Raw genomic sequence first — 18,111 nt, forward strand, 5'->3', positions numbered from 1 at the left:
CCTTCAAAGTGGGCACGTTTGATTTTTCCTGTTCGGCTCCCATATACTTCAGTGGGGCTCACTGTTTGGCTTAGAACCTTTCCCCTGTTCGGGAGTTCTGCTACAGGGGGGTATTCAGCAGTGGCGTAACTAGAACCTTCAGGGCCCCGATGCAAGAAACCATGAAGGGCCCCCCTGACAGGGCCCTTTACTCTGAGTTTGGTGGCGGAACAACAGGGCCCAGTTGCAAGTGGGTGGCTGCATGTAAAGGAACCAATTTCTCCATTTGCCGCCGCTTCTCCTCCTCTCCCTCCCACAGGCGTTCAGCGGCTGCAGGAGGAAAATTGAGAGATGGGTTCCTCTATGTCAGTGTTTCTCAACCTTTTTCCAGTCAGGGCACCCTTTAAGTACATCCCTAGGTGAATGGGGCTGCACTACAACCCCCCTGCAACTGTGTGCATTGTATGCATGATGCATTTAAGGGGTTGTAAACCCTCGTGTTTTTTCACCTTAATCCATCCTATGCATTAAGGTGAAAAAACACCTGGCAGTCACCAGAACCCCAGCCCCCCCCCCGTTTTACTTACCTGAGCCCTGGAACTTCACCAGGTGGAGATGTGCTCTTCCTTTGCCCGGGGTTCTCGGCTCCTGATTGGATAGATTGATAGCAGCTCAGCCATTGGCTCCCACTGCTGTTAATCAAATCCAATGACGCAGGCGTCGGGGGCACCTGCAAGGTAACCCCCCCGGGAGAGCGCTTCTCCTAAGGGGTTGTCTGATAAGAGGAGGAGCCATGAGGGACCCCAGAATACAAGGTTCGGGGCCACTCTGTGCAAAACGAGCTGCACAGTGAAGGTAAGTATAACATGTTTGTTATTTAAAAAAAAAAAAAGCAAACCTTTGCAATCACATTAAGGGGTTAAAACAGGTGGTCAGGAGGAAACATATTGCCCCTTTACCAGCTGTCAAATGCCTCTGAAAAGCGATCTGAGCACAGATTGCTTTTCAGAGGAATAGCATTTTTTTGCTGGTACTTTGAACAAGCAAGAAAAAAAAACAGTTCTGATTGTACACATATGGGGTAGGGCTGGGGGAAAAAATCGATTTGAATCTTGAATCGAGTTGAGAGGTCAAATCGATTCAAATTTTCAGCAAATAGTTTTTTTTAGATATTTTTTTTTTCACCGCACCGGTCCTGAGGAGCTGCGGGTAGGAGTTTTTAGGTGAGGCCGCGGCTTTGGCCTAGTCCGCGAGGCCGGACCCACGGACTAGGACGAAGCCACGGCCTCACCTAAAAGCTCCTGCCCGAAGCTCCTCAGGACTGGCGCGGTGTCCATAAAATAAAACTGGATTCGAATTGTGAATTTTTTTTTTTTTTTTTAAATGACAAATTTTCTTTTTTAGAAAATCGCCCAGCTCTAATATGGGAGGGGGGGGGGGGGGGCAGGATTAAACGCAGATACATAAAATGTGCATACATACATCTAAACAGCAGTGGCTGGTGCTCAAAATTTTTGGGGGGCACAATAATTTTTATAAACAAAATCATCAAATGCAGCCACTGTGCCGTCAAACGCTGCCACTGTACCCTCAAATGCAGCCACTGTGCCGTCAAACGCTGCCACTGTACCCTCAAATGCAGCCACTGTGCCATCAATCGCAGCCACTGTGCCCAAACGCTGCTACTGTACCCAACAAACGCTGCCACTGTGCCATCAAACGCTGTCATTGTGCCATCAAAAGCTGCCATTGTGCCATCAAACACTGCCACCGTGCCATCAAACACTGCCACTGTGCCATCAAACGCTGCCACTGTGCCATCAATTCGCAGCCACTGTGCCAAACGCTGCCACTGTGCCCATTTAACGCTGCCACTGTGCCCTCAAATGCTACAACTGTGCCATCAATTGCAGCCACTGTGCCATCAAACGCTGCCACCGTGCCATCAAAAGCTGTCACTGTGCCATCAAACACTGCCACTGTGCCATCAATTGCAGCCACTGTGCCCATTTAACGCTGCCACTGTGCACATTTAACGCTGCCACTGTACCCTCAAATACTGCCACTGTGCCATCAAACGCTGCCACTGTGCCATCAATTGCAGCCATTGTGCCATTAAATGCTGCCAGTGTGCCATCAAATGCTGCTAGTGTGCCCTTGAATGCCCCCAGTGTGCCCCCCCGCCCGCTCGCCATCTACACACATGCACATACACATGCACACACATACACAAATGCACACACACACACATGCACACACACAAATGCACACACACACACATAAAGTCTTTTAAAAAAAGGCAGTGCTTTATCTTACCTCTTCCTGCTGGGTACTGCACTGTAGGGGGAGACAAAGAGCACACACTGCTTTCACTTTAGTTATAAGCCGTGTGATGACTCCAAGCTCCCCGCACAGTGCCATTAAACTTCGGCCGAAGATCGAGGAGCTCGGTCTCAGTCGCCCGCCCCTTCAGATATACAGGGGGGCCCTCAAGGGCCCCCTGCAGCATGGGGCCCGGTCGCCTTGGCGATCTCAGCGACCCCTATAATTCCACCACTGGTATTCAGCCCATATATATTCAAGACCTTGCTTTGTGCACTGTTGCGCAGTCATGTTGGAACAGGAAGGGGCCATCCCCAAACTGTTCCCACAAAGTTGGGAGCATGAAATTGTCAAAAATGTCTTGGTATGCTGATGCCTTAAGAGTTCCCTTCACTGGAACTAAGGGGCCAAGCCCAAACCTTGAAAAACAACCCCACACCATAATCCCGAGCGAGTTTGGGGTGGAAGAACTTGACTTGCCTGCACAGAGTCCTGACCTCAACCCAAACACCTTTTTCAATGAATTAGAGCAGAGACTGCGAGCCAGGCCTTCTCGTGCAACATCAGTGGCTGACCTCACAAATGCGCTTTTGGAAGAATGCTTAAACATTCCCATAGACACACTCCTAAACCTTGTAGACAGCCTTCCCAGAATTGAAGCTGTTATGGTTGCAGAGGGTGGGCCAACTCAATATTTAACCCTACAGACGAAGGTCATTAACTGCTTAATTTTGCTCCATAGAGAGCCAGAATGGGAATCTGTCAATGTAAACAGACAGATCCCCAGGGTTCTGACAGGGGAGGAGAGACAGATCTGCTGTTCCTAGTGATTAGGAACAACGATCTCTCTCTCCCCTCCTCCAGTCAGTCCCATCACTCCACAGTTAGAAACATCTCCCAGGGAACACATTTAACACCTTGATCGTCCCCTAGTGTTAATCCCTTCCTTGCCAGTGACATTTACACAGTAATTAGTGCATTTTTATAGCACTGATCGCTGTATAAATATCAATGGTCCCAAAAATGTGTCAGAAGTGTCCGATCTGTCCACCGCAATGTTACAGTCCCGTTAAAAATAGCAAATCGCCGCCATTACAAGTAAAATAAATAAATAAAACTGCCATAAATGTATTCCCTATTTTGTAGACGCTTTAACGAATATAACAAACCAATCAATATACGCTTATTGCAAAAAAAAAATATTTTACCAAAAACATGTAGAGTACATATTGGCCTAAACTGATGAAGAAATTTGTTTTTGTTTTGTTTTTTTGGATACCTATTATAGCAAAAAGTAAAAAATATATACCGGTATGTTTTTTTCAAAATGTAGGCTTTTTTTTTTGTTTATTGGCAATATAGCCCTGTAAAGAAAAAAATCGCTATACTTACCTATTCTGCAGCCACTCCGGTCCGGTCTCCAGCAGCGCCCTCTGTGTGCAGGAGAAATCCGACAACAGCTGAGAAATGCCTGGGAAGTGACTTTACCCATACACTTACTATGGGGCCTCCATAGTCGGCTGCCTGTTATACAAATTGAAGCCGCCATTGACCGTTCAGCCTGGGATCAGACTGCCGTGGCTGCAGAATAGGTAAGTATCGAGATTTTCACAGGACTAGATAGATTAGGTTTAGAATGTAGCTTAAAGTAGGTTTAGAGTTAGTTAGGTTTTGTCTTTACTTCCATTTTAATTCACAACAATTTTCCAGGATTCAAATTGCCTTTATACTGGTACATTTTGGCACATTGTCAGCGAATTATGGCATAATAAAAGAATGACTTGATTGGGGTACTGCTGTTGGACTGGGGTTGCAAAGCTGTTTGTAAACATTTTTAAATTCAACAGCCAAATCTACTGTACATTCAAGGGTAAGCTGTTCCTTAAAAACAATGGTAGTTTTGTAACACCATGAATAGCATAGTGGAACTTCAGTCATTTTTTCATCTTTCCATCTATTAAAACTTCTGCCTTTGTTGTTTTAACTTCGGATAGACATTTTTTTTTTTTCTGCTAGTAAATACCTTATACAGCCCACTTCCTGTTTCTTGTCCAGGAAAAAAGCCTAGGTTCATGACATCATGCACAGCTCTTTCTCACTCTTGTGAGAGTTTGCCAGGAAGGGGGGGGGGGGGGGGGTCATAAATAAGAGGGCCAATGAGAGCTACAGAGCTGGAGGTGTGTCTGCGTAAATCCAGGAAAAGCACAGGCAGCAGATTCAGCTGTCCACAGTTGAAATTATTGCAGCCAGACTCAGTAGATGGATATTTCATATTTGATGCATATTTGTCAAGTACAGAATCACCGTATATATAAAATAATATGCAAAGTGGTTGGAGGGAAGCTTCAGAATGGCAAAGATGTTTTTATTACAAATTATGTGAGCAGACTGCAATTCCTCTTTAAGCCCAGTAAACATGGGCCAAATATCGTCTGGTATCAGCCAGGTCAACAGAAACTGGCCGACCATTAGCCTGTATGTACAGCAGCCTGTCGAGTAGAAGTCGATCAGCGCTCACAGCCATTTGCAGTACCCCTGTCAGAACACAATAACTCAGCGGGAGATCGCTGTATTAACATTGCATAGTTAGTACTGAGACCTCCTTCAGTGGGCTGAACAAAAAAACAACAACTCTACAGTGTGTACCAGGCATTAGGAAGCTTGCCAACTCCTTAATTAAAAGGATTTATGCATTTCAATGTCGCTTCTGAAGCCGCAAATACAATTTGAAATTCAATCAAGGTATTAAAACTTAAAGCTGAACTTCACCCAAAAGGGGTAGCTCTCTCCCCCCCCCCGCCCCCACTCGCATATTTGCCACATCATTTTTTGGGGGGGGTGCCTGGTTTCGACAGATAACCACTCCCACATCCAGTCAGATCGCCGCTGAAATCCAGCAGAAGTCCATCCCCCGCCACACCGGCAACCTTCTGGGATATTTCACAGGTCCCAGAAGGCTGCAAGACCATTCACAAACTGCTTGTGCATGTGCAGTGGGCAGCTGGCTGTGAAGCTGCAAGCAGTCACAGCTGGCTGACCACAGTTAATATGCCAGAGCCAGGGACCCGAAGGACCTGAAGATACCAGCCCAGGTGCTTCCGGGGACACAAGTGACTAAGGAACCACTTTAAAGCAGAACTTCACCCAAAAGGAAAAGTTCCAGTTTATGCCACATTATATTTTTTTTTGGGGGGGGGGGAGCCGGTTGCTAGTTTTGATAGATACCTGCTTTCGCTTCCTCTCAGATTGCCTAGGTGATCCAAGCAGAAGTTCGGCCCCCCACTTTGCCCGCAGCATTCTGGGATATCTCACAGGTCCCAGGAGGCTGTGGGACCATTCACTAAGCACAGTGCGGTTGTGTAAGCGCAGTGGGACGCCGGCTGTGAAGCTGCAAGGAGTCAAAGCCAGCTTCCCACAGTAAACATGCAGGCATCTGGGACCAAAAGACCAGCAAAGACCTGGCCTGCCTGAGGACAGCACTGGTTCTCTGGACAGGTAAGTGTCCTTTTGCTAAAAATTATTAGCCACAGTATTTAATTTTTTCTTTCTTGGGTGAAGAGCCTCTTTTAAAAAGAGACGTATGGCCAAAGTTTTTTGTTATACTTCCCTTCTGGGTCACCAGAGTACACTTACTTTTGCACTCCTGTGACAGTGGGTTTCAGCTGTCTAAAGGCTCTCAAGGCTCTGGAAGGATCCTGGCCATGAAGGTGAGTATATAAGCAAGTTAAAAATGTTCTTCTCAGATGCTCATGCTCATGCATCCATCCAAGTACAGTTGTGTTTCAGGTTTATGGAGGCTCATGAGCGTTCATCATCATCTATGAGCACCTAAAAAGAAAAAAGTTACCTATGAGAAGTTTATGGTGGACAGGCACTTTTTACTTGAAAAGGTAGAAAGTTGGGTGCCTGCAAGCACACATGACCAAAAACCCTTACTAAAATATGTTTAATAGCACCAGTTAAATAGGACGCAAATGGCAAAAACAAAAAACAAAAAAACAACAGGGTTTATGGAGTCAATGCTGGAGCCCATACATAATCCGCACAGTTTATTTCTTTCAAAAATAAGTGGTCCAGTTTACAGCAGTTTTCATTTTTTTAAATCTAAGGCCGCGTACACACGGGCGGACTGTTCACCCAACTTTGTCCGCTGAACAGTGTTTCAGCGGACAGTCCGCTCGTGTGTGGGCTTTCAGCGGACAGTTTCAGCGGACAGTCTGACGAACAAAGTTTTTCGGAAATTCCGAAAAACTGTCCGCTGAAACTTGGTTTGAGCGGACAGTCCGCCCGTGTGTAGGCTTGTTCGTCAAACTAAGTCTCGCGCATGCTCAGAAAGAATTTACACGCCGAAGGTTGCATTGCAGTGTATAGGACATCGTTTTCTAGTCCCGTCGTACGTGCCGTTCACGTCATCGCGCACGGTTTCAGCGGACTGTTCGTTCCTCGTGTGTGGGCAAGTCCGTCCATGCTAATTTTGAGCGGACTGTCCGCTCAAACTGTTTGACGGACAAAGTTGAGCGAACAGTCCCCGCGTGTGTACGCGGCCTAAGCCCTTGTACACACGGCCGGACATTCCGACGGAAAATGTCCGATCGGACCGCGTTGTCGGATAATCCGACTGTGTGTGGGCTCCATTGGACTGTTTTCGTTGGAATATCCGACCAACAAAGTTTTAGAGCTGGGCTATAAAATTTACCGACAACAAGATCTCATCGGACTTTGTCTGATCGTTTGTAGAGAATTCCGATCGGACAAAGTGCCATGCATGCTCAGATCAAATTCCTAGACCAAAGCTATTGGCTACTAGCGTGAACGTAGTCCCATTGTAACGAAATAACGGCATCACGTTACGAACGATCGGATTTTCCGACAACTTTGTCCGACTGTGTGTATGCAACACAGGATTCGGACAAAATCAGACGGATTTTGTTGGCGGAATGTCCGACCGTGTGTACAAGGGCTAAGAGATCGATAATGATGAGCAAATGTTTCTGTTCTCTTGCACTTTCATGCTGATTTGTCGAATCTATAGAGAATCATATATAGTTTACCATATAGTTATGATGAACCAGTGATTCTCTTGATTAGATCATCTCTAGAGCTGGATCACGTTGCTTGAAAGCGATGTCTTGTGAGAAAGCACACACTCACTTTCGCCAATCTCAAGTGCAACTAAGAAATGTATTGACGGCGCAGCAAAACCTGCCTACTGTACATGCACTGCCACAGAGCTTCTGATCTTAATCGGGTTGTGAGATTAATAGGGTGTTTTCAGAATATATGCAATTGCTTTATTGACTAATGCTTTTGTGTCTTTGCAGATCTGATTATAGAAAGCTTTAAAGGAAGCTTGTGTTTCATCCAAAGAAGCAAAATGATGTCTGAACCTGCCATATGGACACCCTTTATTGTTTTACTTTTCCATCTTGTTTATGCTATTGAAGTTCCTTTGGACCGTAAGTTATAAGAGGATATTATAGCTGTGTCGGGATGCCAATGTTGGATAGTTATAAATAAAGGATTTTTCTATTTTTTTGGATAGAGTACAGAGGGATTAAAAAACATATGAGCTTTTTTATTTTTTATTTTATTTTTTTTGCTGTCTGTGCCCTGTTTGGGAGGTTCACCCTGTCTATATGTCCTAATTACAGATATCACCAAAAGTGAAAGAATAATTGCCACTCAAATCCCTCCAATGGGATGCAGATGGCAAAAAACCTGACATTAGTTATAACCCTAACTTACTTTATACAAAATGAAAACAAAAAGTTTTGCCCCTAATTCTACTCTAAATTCTTTTTTCATTTTAGACAGAGCAAGGGAGGGTTATAACCCCTGCCAAATCTGTTTTCACCATCTGTGTCCCATTGCGGAGATTTACTTTCACTTATTGTTCCATATCCAAACAGGAAGTGAGAGGAAATCCCTGCAACGTAAAGGAATTCCTTGGGCACTCCGTGGTCACTGGAACTAGTATCCCCATTGAAAGAGTTCCCCTTTATTACTTTTCTGGGGACAACCCCAAAATGTTGGGTTTTCTTTTGCCAGGTTGCCAATATTTTGTAAGACAGTCCGATATGTGTAAAAAGCAGTAATTGTCATTTTGATCCTTTGGTTAATGTTTCCGAAATGATGCTAACATTACTTGCAAAGTACTTTAAATATACACACTCCAAAGACATGCAGGTAGGTTAATTGGCTTCTGTCCAAAATTGGCCCTAGTATATGTATGGGACTTTGGATTGTGGGCTCCTTGAGGGTAGGGACCAATGTGAGTGTGCAATGTACAGGGATAGGGGTAGACACCTCACTCAGGTTGAACTGGATGGACTGGTGTCTTTATTCAACCTTACTAACTATGAAACTATGATATAGTTTGCTGTTTTTTTTCCTTATTCTGTTCTAGTCTGCAAGTATAATATGACACAGTACCAGTATTAAACCATACCTTTTAAACTGTTTAGTATTACCCAGCTTTTGCTGCAGTGCACATTTTTTTAAATCACCCTATGCATTCCAGAGTCTTTCTACAGGCTTATTGGTCCAGCAACTGACCAAACACTTTATGTAGCCATCACCTGGTCATGAAAAGAGCAGCTGTAAATTGAATGCACTAAACTGTACAGTGAAAGAACCAGCTGGCATGCAATATCCAGAGCAGGGGTAGGCAACCTTTTGAGCACAGTGCCGAAAAATGTTTTCAAAGAAATTGAGCATGCCGATTTTATAACAAAAAAATGTCTTCTCACTCTCAATCACAAAAAGGATTTGTTATAAAGTAAATGCTGTAAACTAATTTAGTAATTAGAAATGAACATCCTGCACTCTCATGCCTCAGATCAGCCCCAATTCCTTCAACTCCACACCTCAGATCTCTTTCCCTCCTGCAAATCTGTTTCACCACTGTACGGGGGGTACAGTGCTCATCTGCCCCACCACTGTAACCACCTGCACATCTGCCCCACCACTGTACCCCCTGCTCATCTGCCCCACCACTGTACCCCTCTGCTCATCTGCTCCACCACTGTAACTCCCTTTCTCATTTTCCCCACCACTTTAACCATCTGCCCCAGCACTGTAACCCCCTGCACATCTGCCCCCCACTGTACCCCTCTGCTCATCTTCTCCACCACTGTAACCCCCTTTCTCATTTGCCCCCCCACCACTTTAACCCCCTGTACATTTGCCCCACTACTGTAAACCCCTGTACATTTGCCCCACCACTGTACCACCCTGCTCTTCTGTCCCACCACTGTAACCCCCTGCTCATCTTACCCACCAATGTTCCCCCTTTCTTACCTGCCCCACCACTGTATTTCCATGCACATCTGCTCCACCACTGAATCATCTTCTCATCTGTCCTAACACTGAACTTATCTACTCATCTGCCCCACCACTGTAACCCCCTTTCTCATCTGCCCCATGACTGTACCTCCTGCACATCTGCTCCACCACTGAACCATCTTCTCATCTGTCCTAACACCGAACCCATCTGCTCATCTGCCTCACCACTGTAACCCCCTTTCTCATCTGCTCCACGACTGTACCTTCTGCACATCTGTCCCACCTCTGTCCCCCCTGCTCTTCTGCCCCACCACTATAACACCCTGCTCATGTGTTCCACCGATGTACCTCCTTTCTCCTCTGCACCTTCTGCACATCTGCCCCACCTCTGTACCCCCTGCTCCTCTGCCCCACCGCTGTAACCCCCTGCTCATCTGTGCCACAACTGTAACCCCCTGTTCATCTGCCCCATCACTGTACCCCCCTGTTTTTCTGTCCCACCACTGAGCCCCCTTGTCATTACTCCCACCACTGTACCTCCTGCACATCTGCCCCACCACTGTACACCCTTGCTCTTCTGTCCCACCATGTACACCCTTGCTTTTCTGTCCCACCACTGTAACCCCCCTGCTCATCTGCCCCACCACTGTACCTCCCTGCACATCGGCCCAACCGCCATATACCAATGCTCTTTTGTCTCACTACTGAATCACCTTCTCATCTGTCTTAACATTGAACCCATCTGCTCATCTGCCGCACACCTGTAACCCACTTTCTCATCTGCCCCACAAATGTACCTCTTGTTATCTGTCTCACCTCTGTACCCCACTGCTCTTCTGCCCCACCACTTGTCCCCCTGCTCTCCTGCCCCACCACTGTTCCCCCTGCTCTCCTGCCCCACCACTGTATCCCCATGCTCACCTGCCCCACCAATACACCTCCTTTCACATCTGCCCCACTGCTCTACCCCCTTGCTTTTCTGCCCCAACCCTGAACCCCCTTCTCATTTGGCCCAACACTGACCCCCTAAACCCCCTTGCTCATCTGGCCCATCACTGTACCCCCTTTTCATCTCTTTCACCACTGTACCTCCCTGCACATCTGCCCCACCGCTGTGCCCTCCTGCTCTTCTGTTCCACCTCTAAACCCCTCCTGCTCATTTTCCCCACCGCTGTACCCTCCTGCTCATCTGCTCCACCGCTGTACCCTCTTCTTATCTATGATGTGCGTGATATGCAGTATGCTAAAAGGAAGCAGATATGAGACACATCTACCTGTCCTGGCACACTTCCCCTGCTGATCCACCTCTCGCATCCAGCCCACGTGCTTGTATGTCACATACAAGCATATGGAATGGATGTGCAATGATGAGCTCAGGTAAGGGGCATTTTCTGAAAGCAGTGAGCCTGTATGCAGGGTCATTAGTTGGGCCCTTGCAGCTGAGAAAAAGTGGTTGGGTGTGAATTCTGGCTGTGGCTTAAAGGAACACAGAGTAGTAGTAAGAGACACAAAGGTTCAGAAATAATTTCAACAAAGTTTATAGAAGCTCAACGGTAGTTCCACAAACTGTCACCTGATTGAGGTTTTCTGAATCACAGTGACATCCCTGAGATTAGTAGTGGCAACCAAACAAGTCATCTTCCTCCAGATGGTGGACGAGGCTAGCAGGACTGTGATTGGCTTTAGCAGTGGCCAAGACAGTCCTCCAACCAAACAATGTTTTCCATCTTTTACAATGTGTGGAGGCACAGTGCCTCCTCCTCAGTGCAGGTGCTGTGTGGGAATTTCTGAAATTGGAATGCATTTGGTGTCTCACTGACACCTCCTTCCACTGTGCTGCTCTGCTAATGGGGAAGGAGTCGAGTACGGGAAAAAGAGGCTTCTCATGCCGCTTGCGGCACCAGTGCTGGGGGTTGTCTACCCCTGATCTAGAAGCTGCTTGATTCTACATATTGCAACACATTACATTACAACTTTAACATCACCCGCACCTGTCCCCAGAGTAGTTTGTTCTCCTACAACAGTAATACAGAAACACATAGATTTATTTAAGAAGGAGCCAAACATACATGTTTTTTTTTTTATCATAACTGCTTTTTTGCTGTAAGGTTTTTATTTGATATGGGGGTATATTGTTTTATATATTTGGTCAATAGGTGTTGATCCACTTTTTGCATAACTGCTCTTGGAGCTGGCTTTTCTTTGCAGCATGCCACCGTATTGTGCAAAGAGTATGCACCAAACGACCTCACGTAACTCAAATTGACCTTACCTCCATTATTAGTTTAAAACAAAAGGAAGGCATGCACCTCACTGAAAACTAAAAATGACAGCCAAGCCTAAAAGCAGAGGCAGTGGTGCTGCATATGAATGTAGTAAGGGGAAAACAGTGCTGTAGGATAAAGTAGTTGTAGGGCCACACACAATGGAGGCAAGGCACTGTTCTTATACAAAGCGATCCACACATCCAGGCACAGCACAGATGACTGGCTCTTAAAGGCTGCATCATGTATCTTCTCCTAGACACAGAGCAGCCAGTTTTCTGCCAGAATTTTTGATGAACTTTCTTCCTGAGCTAATCCCACTAAACCCATGCAAAATCTGGAGATGATAGATGGTCTATTTGATCATTCTAATTTGCTACAGAAGGAAGATTACATTGTATCTTCCCCTGAGGAAGTCTGGCATTTGCAAATGGAGGTAGACAGTGAGATGAGTAGTCAGTCCTCAGGCATTGACCAGCTTAATTTTATTAAAATGAATCAGGCCTAGATCACAGAGTTGCTGCAGAAACCTCTGATTAAATAATTTAGCATATATTTTACAATAAAAAGACTAAACACTAAACTGAGCAGGGTGTGAAAAAAACTGTATGAAAAAAAGCTCTGGAAGAGCTTGCTGTGTTAACTCTAGAATACACACCAGTCAGCGCTGGCAGCCAATGGCTGCCAGCACTGATTGGATGTTGACCGGATGCTGGTTTTCCAGCATGCATGTTCGACAGAAGCCTGCCATTCAGCCAGCTTCTGTCAGACAGCCTGGTATACACATGGGCCAATATTTCTGTTGAACCGGCTGATACCAGCTGATTTTCAGCCTGTGTATACCAGGCTTAAGTGCTATTGCTCCTTATTCTGTAGAAAAACACCTGCCTATGCATTAAGTCTCTGAATTTGGGCCTGTTAGTGCAGATGCCATACTGTCCTGCCACTACACAATTTGTACACACATCTTTGAGAGCTGATGTTCTTTTTTTTTTTTTTTTTTTTTTTAGGTAAACACATGCCTGTGCCTTGTTTCTCAATATACAGGCCTATTCTAGCTCATGTAAAACGTTGCAGCGGCTGGCCAATTTCTCCCACACCATACTTAAGGGCTACATTACTAATGCTAAACAGTTTTTTTCCACCTTACCTCTAGCTCCCTCCTGCACTTCTTGCTTCTTCAAACCTTTTCATTTTGATCGTTCACTAATGTCTTTCAGCAATCCCTACTTTAAACATAGTTTTCTATTTTAAAAATTAAAAAAAAAGTACTCCTAATTTTTTGATGTTGTAGTTTACTTTAATTTTGTGATTAAATTATTTGTCTTCCTATACAGTGGGTATAAAAAGTCTACACACCCCCGTTAAAATGTCAGGTTTCTGTATTGTAAAAAAATGAGACAAAGAAAAATTGTTTCAGAACTTTTTCCGCCTTTAATGTGACCTATAAACTGTACAACTCAATTGAAAGCGGGCGGGAAGTAAAAATAAAAACTAAAATAATGTGATTGCATAAGTGTGCACACCCTCTTATAACTGGGGATGTAGCTGTGTTCAGAATTAAGCAACCACATTCAAACTCATGTTAAATAGGAGTCAGTACACACCTGCCAAAGTGTTAAAGTGTTTCTGATTAACCCCAAATAAAGTTCAGCTGTTCTAGTAGGTCATTCAAGCCATTTTCTTAGTCGCATCCTACAGCAAAAGCCATGGTCTGCAGAGAGCTTCCAAAGCATGAGAGGGATCTCACTGTTAAAAGGTATCACTCAGGAAAAGGTTAGAAAAGAATTTCAGAGGCATAAGATATACCACGGAACACAGTGAAGACAGTCATCATCAAGTGGAGAAAATATAACACAACAGTGACATTACTAAGAACTGGACGTCCCTCCAAAATTGATGAAAAGAAGAGGAGAAAACAGGTCAGGGAGGCTGCCAAGAGGCTTACAGCCACATTAAAGAAGTTGCAGGAATATCTGGCAAGTACTGACTGTATGGTACATGTGACAACAATATTCTGTATTCTTCATGTCTTGGCTATGGGGTAGAGTGGCAAGACAAAAGCCTTTTCTTACAAAGAAAAACTTCGGAGCCCGGCTAAATTTTGCAAAAACACATCTAAAGTCTCTTAATAGCATGTGGGAAAATGTGTCATGGTCTGATGAAACCAATGTTGAACTTTTTGGCCATAATTACAAAAGATATGTTTTTTCACAAAAACAACACTGCACATCACCAAAAGAACACCATACCCACAGAGAAGCATGGTGGTGGCAGCATCATGCTTTTGAGCTGTTTTTTTTTAGCTGGAACAGGGGCCTTAGTCAAGGTAGAGGGAATTATGAACAGTTTCAAATACCAGCCAATTTTGGCACAAAACCTTCAGGCTTCTGCTAGAAAGCTGAACATGAAGAGAAACATCATCTTTCAGCATGACAACGACCTAAAACATACATCCAAATCAACAAAGGAATGACTTCACCAGTAGATGGATAAAGTTTTGGAATGGCCCAGAAGGGAACCCAGACCTGAATCTGTCAGGGACCATGAATCAGACGGAGACAGAAAATGCAATAAAAATTACACCATTTAATATAGTGGTAAAAATGGGGCAAATAGTAAATATAGTCCCTTATATAAACATATATGTGTTTGTAGTCATTTATTTCTTCTCCCCAGCCCTGACAGAATCTCATTGAAAATCTGTGGGGTGATCTGAAGAGGACTATGCACAGGAGATGCCCTCGCAATCTGACAGATTTGGAGTGTTTTTTGCAAAGAAGAGTGGGCAAATATTGCCGAGTCAAGATGTGCCATGCTGACTCATACCAAAAAAGACTGAGCACTGTAATAAAATCAAAAGGTGCTTCAACAAAGTATTAGTTTAAGGGCGTGAAAAGTTATGCAACCATAGTATTTGTTTTTTTTTTTATTCTTACTTCCCTCCATCTAAAATATTTCAGTTTGATGTTTAACTGATGTTGTACAGTTTAAGCTCAAATTAAAGGTGAAAAAAGAGGGGCGTGGCCTGACCATGGAGGAGTGAAGACGTGTGTCTCCTCAGCTCCGTCTCACCGCCGCATTATAACAGCGCAAGGAGGGTGAATCTGTCCCCATCCTCACACAGCGATGTCCCACAAGAGCCGGGCATCATCCCAGCACCCGCGGGTGGACTGCTCACGGCAAGCACAGCTCGATAATTTCTTCCCGGGGCAGGAGGAGAAGGGCCGGGAGGCCTCCAAAATGGCGCCGGCCAGCAAGGCCCTGAAAGCTGGCAAGGCCGCGCCATCCGCGGCCGCAAAGTCGCACCGGAGGGACGCATCGCCGATACCTTCCCCGCAGTCGGTGAGTGATTCGGCCCCCCCGGCCACCCCAGGGTCCCCCGGGTTGCCGATGGAAGCCCCTGACGAACCGGACCCCCTGGCTGATGCTGATATCAGGCGCCATATTCTATCCCTCCCCACCAAGGCTGACCTGGAGCGCTTTGCTGATAGAGTGGAGAAGGCGTTTAAAGAGGACATTGCACAGCTCAAGGCTGACACAGTACACCTGGGGGGCAGGATGGAGTCCCTGGAGCAGAGGTTTGAGGAGGCCCTCCCTGTTATTACTATGCTGCGGGACCAATGTGATGCGCAAGGCCGTCAGATTGAGGCCCTGCTTTGTCAGTTAGACGGCACCGAGAATCGCAGTCGCAGAGCTAACATTAGGATCCGGGGCCTCCCTGAGGCCACAGGAGCTAGAGACATTGTTCCCACCCTGGAAGGCGTCTTTAAGGAGATCCTAGGCCTACCTGCCACAGCTACTGTGGAAATTGACCGTGCACATAGGGCCTTGAAGCCCCCCTCCCAAGATGTGAATAATCCCAAAGACATTATCTGTAAACTACATAAGTATACGCTTAAGGATCGCATAATGCAGAAAATGTGAGGGAAGCCCTATTTTGATTTTGATGGTGCACATCTGGCTTTTTACCAGGACATTTCAAGGCGCACTCTTATGCAACGCAGGGCCCTGCGCCCCCTCCTGCTGGCTCTTCAAGAGGCTGGCCTGCCGTACCGCTGGGGGTTCCCCTTTGCCCTTCAAGTAACCAGGGACGGTAAGACCGTGACTCTCCGTACTAAAGATGATCTCCCGCACTTTTTAGCTTCCTTGGAGCTGGAACAGATTGACTTCCCGGACTGGAGGAACCCTTCGGACTTTGCGGCTTTTAGATTACCGACACCGCAATCGTGGCTGCCCGCTAGAAGTCAGAACCGCAGACGCGCCATAGGAGACAATCTATGGATCCTTCCACGGACTCTGCTGCCCTGGGTCCCTGAGGGTGCCGAATCTTTCTCCCAGGGACGCACTCCTGTGATCTGAGGAACTCTGAGTTGACTCGACTTGACTTATCTGGAATCCCCCACGGCACCCTGTGCTGGTCCGAGTTTTTGCTTCACATTTGTAGTTAATTTTTTTTTCTTCTCTTTAATGGCATTGTTCTTATTCGGCCGTGGGGAACCTGCTACATGTTAGTCATCGCTGCTTTTCTTTATTTTCCCCCTCCTTTATCGCACCAAGTTAGATGCGGTGGGCGGAGGTGGGGACGTTTTTTTCCTTTTCTTTTTTGCGGGCTTAGATCCTGGTTGGGATCTGAAGTTGTGGCCTGGGCCCCACCCTCCTTTTGGGTGGGGTGGGGACCTCGCCATAACTTTTAGTTTTTTTCTACCTCTGACCGGCCTAGGCCGCTATGTTTTATCAATTGTGCCTTATATATCTCTCACGCGTATGTTTTCTCTCCCCCCTTCTCTTTCTCTCTCTTCCCGTTATTGCTCTCCTTTTTCTGACTTTTCTTTCTTTAGGTCATCCCTGCCACTCTGCCGTCTGCACCGGGCGCACCACCAATTTTCGAGTATGACCCGGCCTGAATTTTTTGGATGGCTGCACTGCAGGTAAGCACTTACAATGTTAGGGGCCTATGCGCTCCTCATAAGCGTAGTAAGCTCTGGGGGGAATTGAAGTGGCTGAGGTCACAGGTGATTCTACTTCAGGAGACTCACTTTACACATCAGCCGTCCCCTAGACTACCTACCCATCTTTTTAACCAGTGGTTCCTGAGCAACTCCCCCCTAGCTAAATCGAGAGGTACAGCTATTGGCATACATAAGTCCTGCCCCTTCCAACCTTCTGATCATAAGGTAGACCCCCAGGGCAGATATGTTTTTTTGAAGGGCACCATAGCTGGACAACTCTACACGTTCGCGACGATTTATGCCCCTAACGCCGACCAACTCACTTTTATTGACCGTACATTGGACCGTCTAGCGGATTTTAGGGAGGGCTTTTTAATTGTGGAGGCGACTTTAACGTAAGCCCCGACCCCCAGTTGGACACATCCCATGCGAGACCCTCCCATTCCTACAAATTCCTTAAACATTACCAGTTAATAACAAGACTATGCAATCCCATCTCCTATCGGACGGTTGGCGGACACTGCACCCCCATGATAGGGACTACAGTTATTATTCGAAGGTGCATGATGTCTACACGCGTATTGACCACGTCTACGTTGACCGCAATGTCCTGGAACTCCTTCAGTCCGCGTCTATTGACGTAATTTCTATCTCAGATCATGCCCCAGTGACGGTGGCTTTTGCCCTGCCCATGGGCCTGCAGAGGATCTGGACATGGCGGCTCAATGATAATTTATTAGATGATGGGGTAGCGGTGAAGGAGGTCACAGATACACTGACTAACTACTTTAAGGAAAATCCGCCAGCCGAGATGGGTGTAGGAGTTGTATGGGAGGCCCATAAGGCGGTGGTTAGAGGGGCCTTAATTTCTCAGGGGTCTAGGCTGAAAAAAGAACGTCAGGCTGATTTTACACGGGTATACACTGCCCTTCAGAAAGCCGAACTCGATCATAAGACTAATGGGAGTCCAGAGGCTTTGTTGTGTTGACGAAGCTACGGGAATTGTTTCTGCGGTTGTTGGACCGCCAAGCCCGCAAACAATTTCGCTTTTTGGCCCATAAATATTATGAACACGGGAATAAGTGCGGACGGATGCTGGCCCGCGCCCTCCGTAAACGCCACGCTCAGACCTATATTCACAAATTGCACGATTCTGCGGGGGTCCCGGTGGTCCAATCCTCTAAAAAAGCGGCCGGGTTCCGTGAGTATTACGCGACGCTATATAATCTGGACTCTACAATCTCTCCCACGACCCGAGTGGACAGGCTCAAGGCGACCCGTGCCTACTTGGCGGCGGCTGATCTGCCGAA

General features: G+C 46.2%; 1 protein-coding gene across 19 annotated transcripts in view; it reads left to right on the forward strand.

Moving 5' to 3' along the window:
• The window catches only part of NFASC (neurofascin), a 259,426-nt gene that overhangs the window by 88,438 nt on the left and 152,877 nt on the right, over nt 1-18,111 (forward strand). For all 19 annotated transcript variants that reach the window (XR_013274473.1, XM_077481264.1, XM_077481260.1 and 16 more), the window contains one exon: nt 7,623-7,757. Coding sequence is in view for 18 of the 19 variants with exons in the window: in XM_077481260.1 (XP_077337386.1) it covers nt 7,623-7,757 (135 nt within the window). In the remaining variant the exon portion in view is untranslated. The remainder of the gene's footprint in view (nt 1-7,622; nt 7,758-18,111) is intronic.

This window comes from Lithobates pipiens, unplaced genomic scaffold, assembly GCF_037356315.1.
Source record: "Lithobates pipiens isolate NorthernLeopardFrog02 unplaced genomic scaffold, aLitPip1_a1.2 Scaffold_16, whole genome shotgun sequence".
In the NCBI taxonomy this organism is placed as follows: Eukaryota; Metazoa; Chordata; class Amphibia; order Anura; family Ranidae; genus Lithobates; species Lithobates pipiens.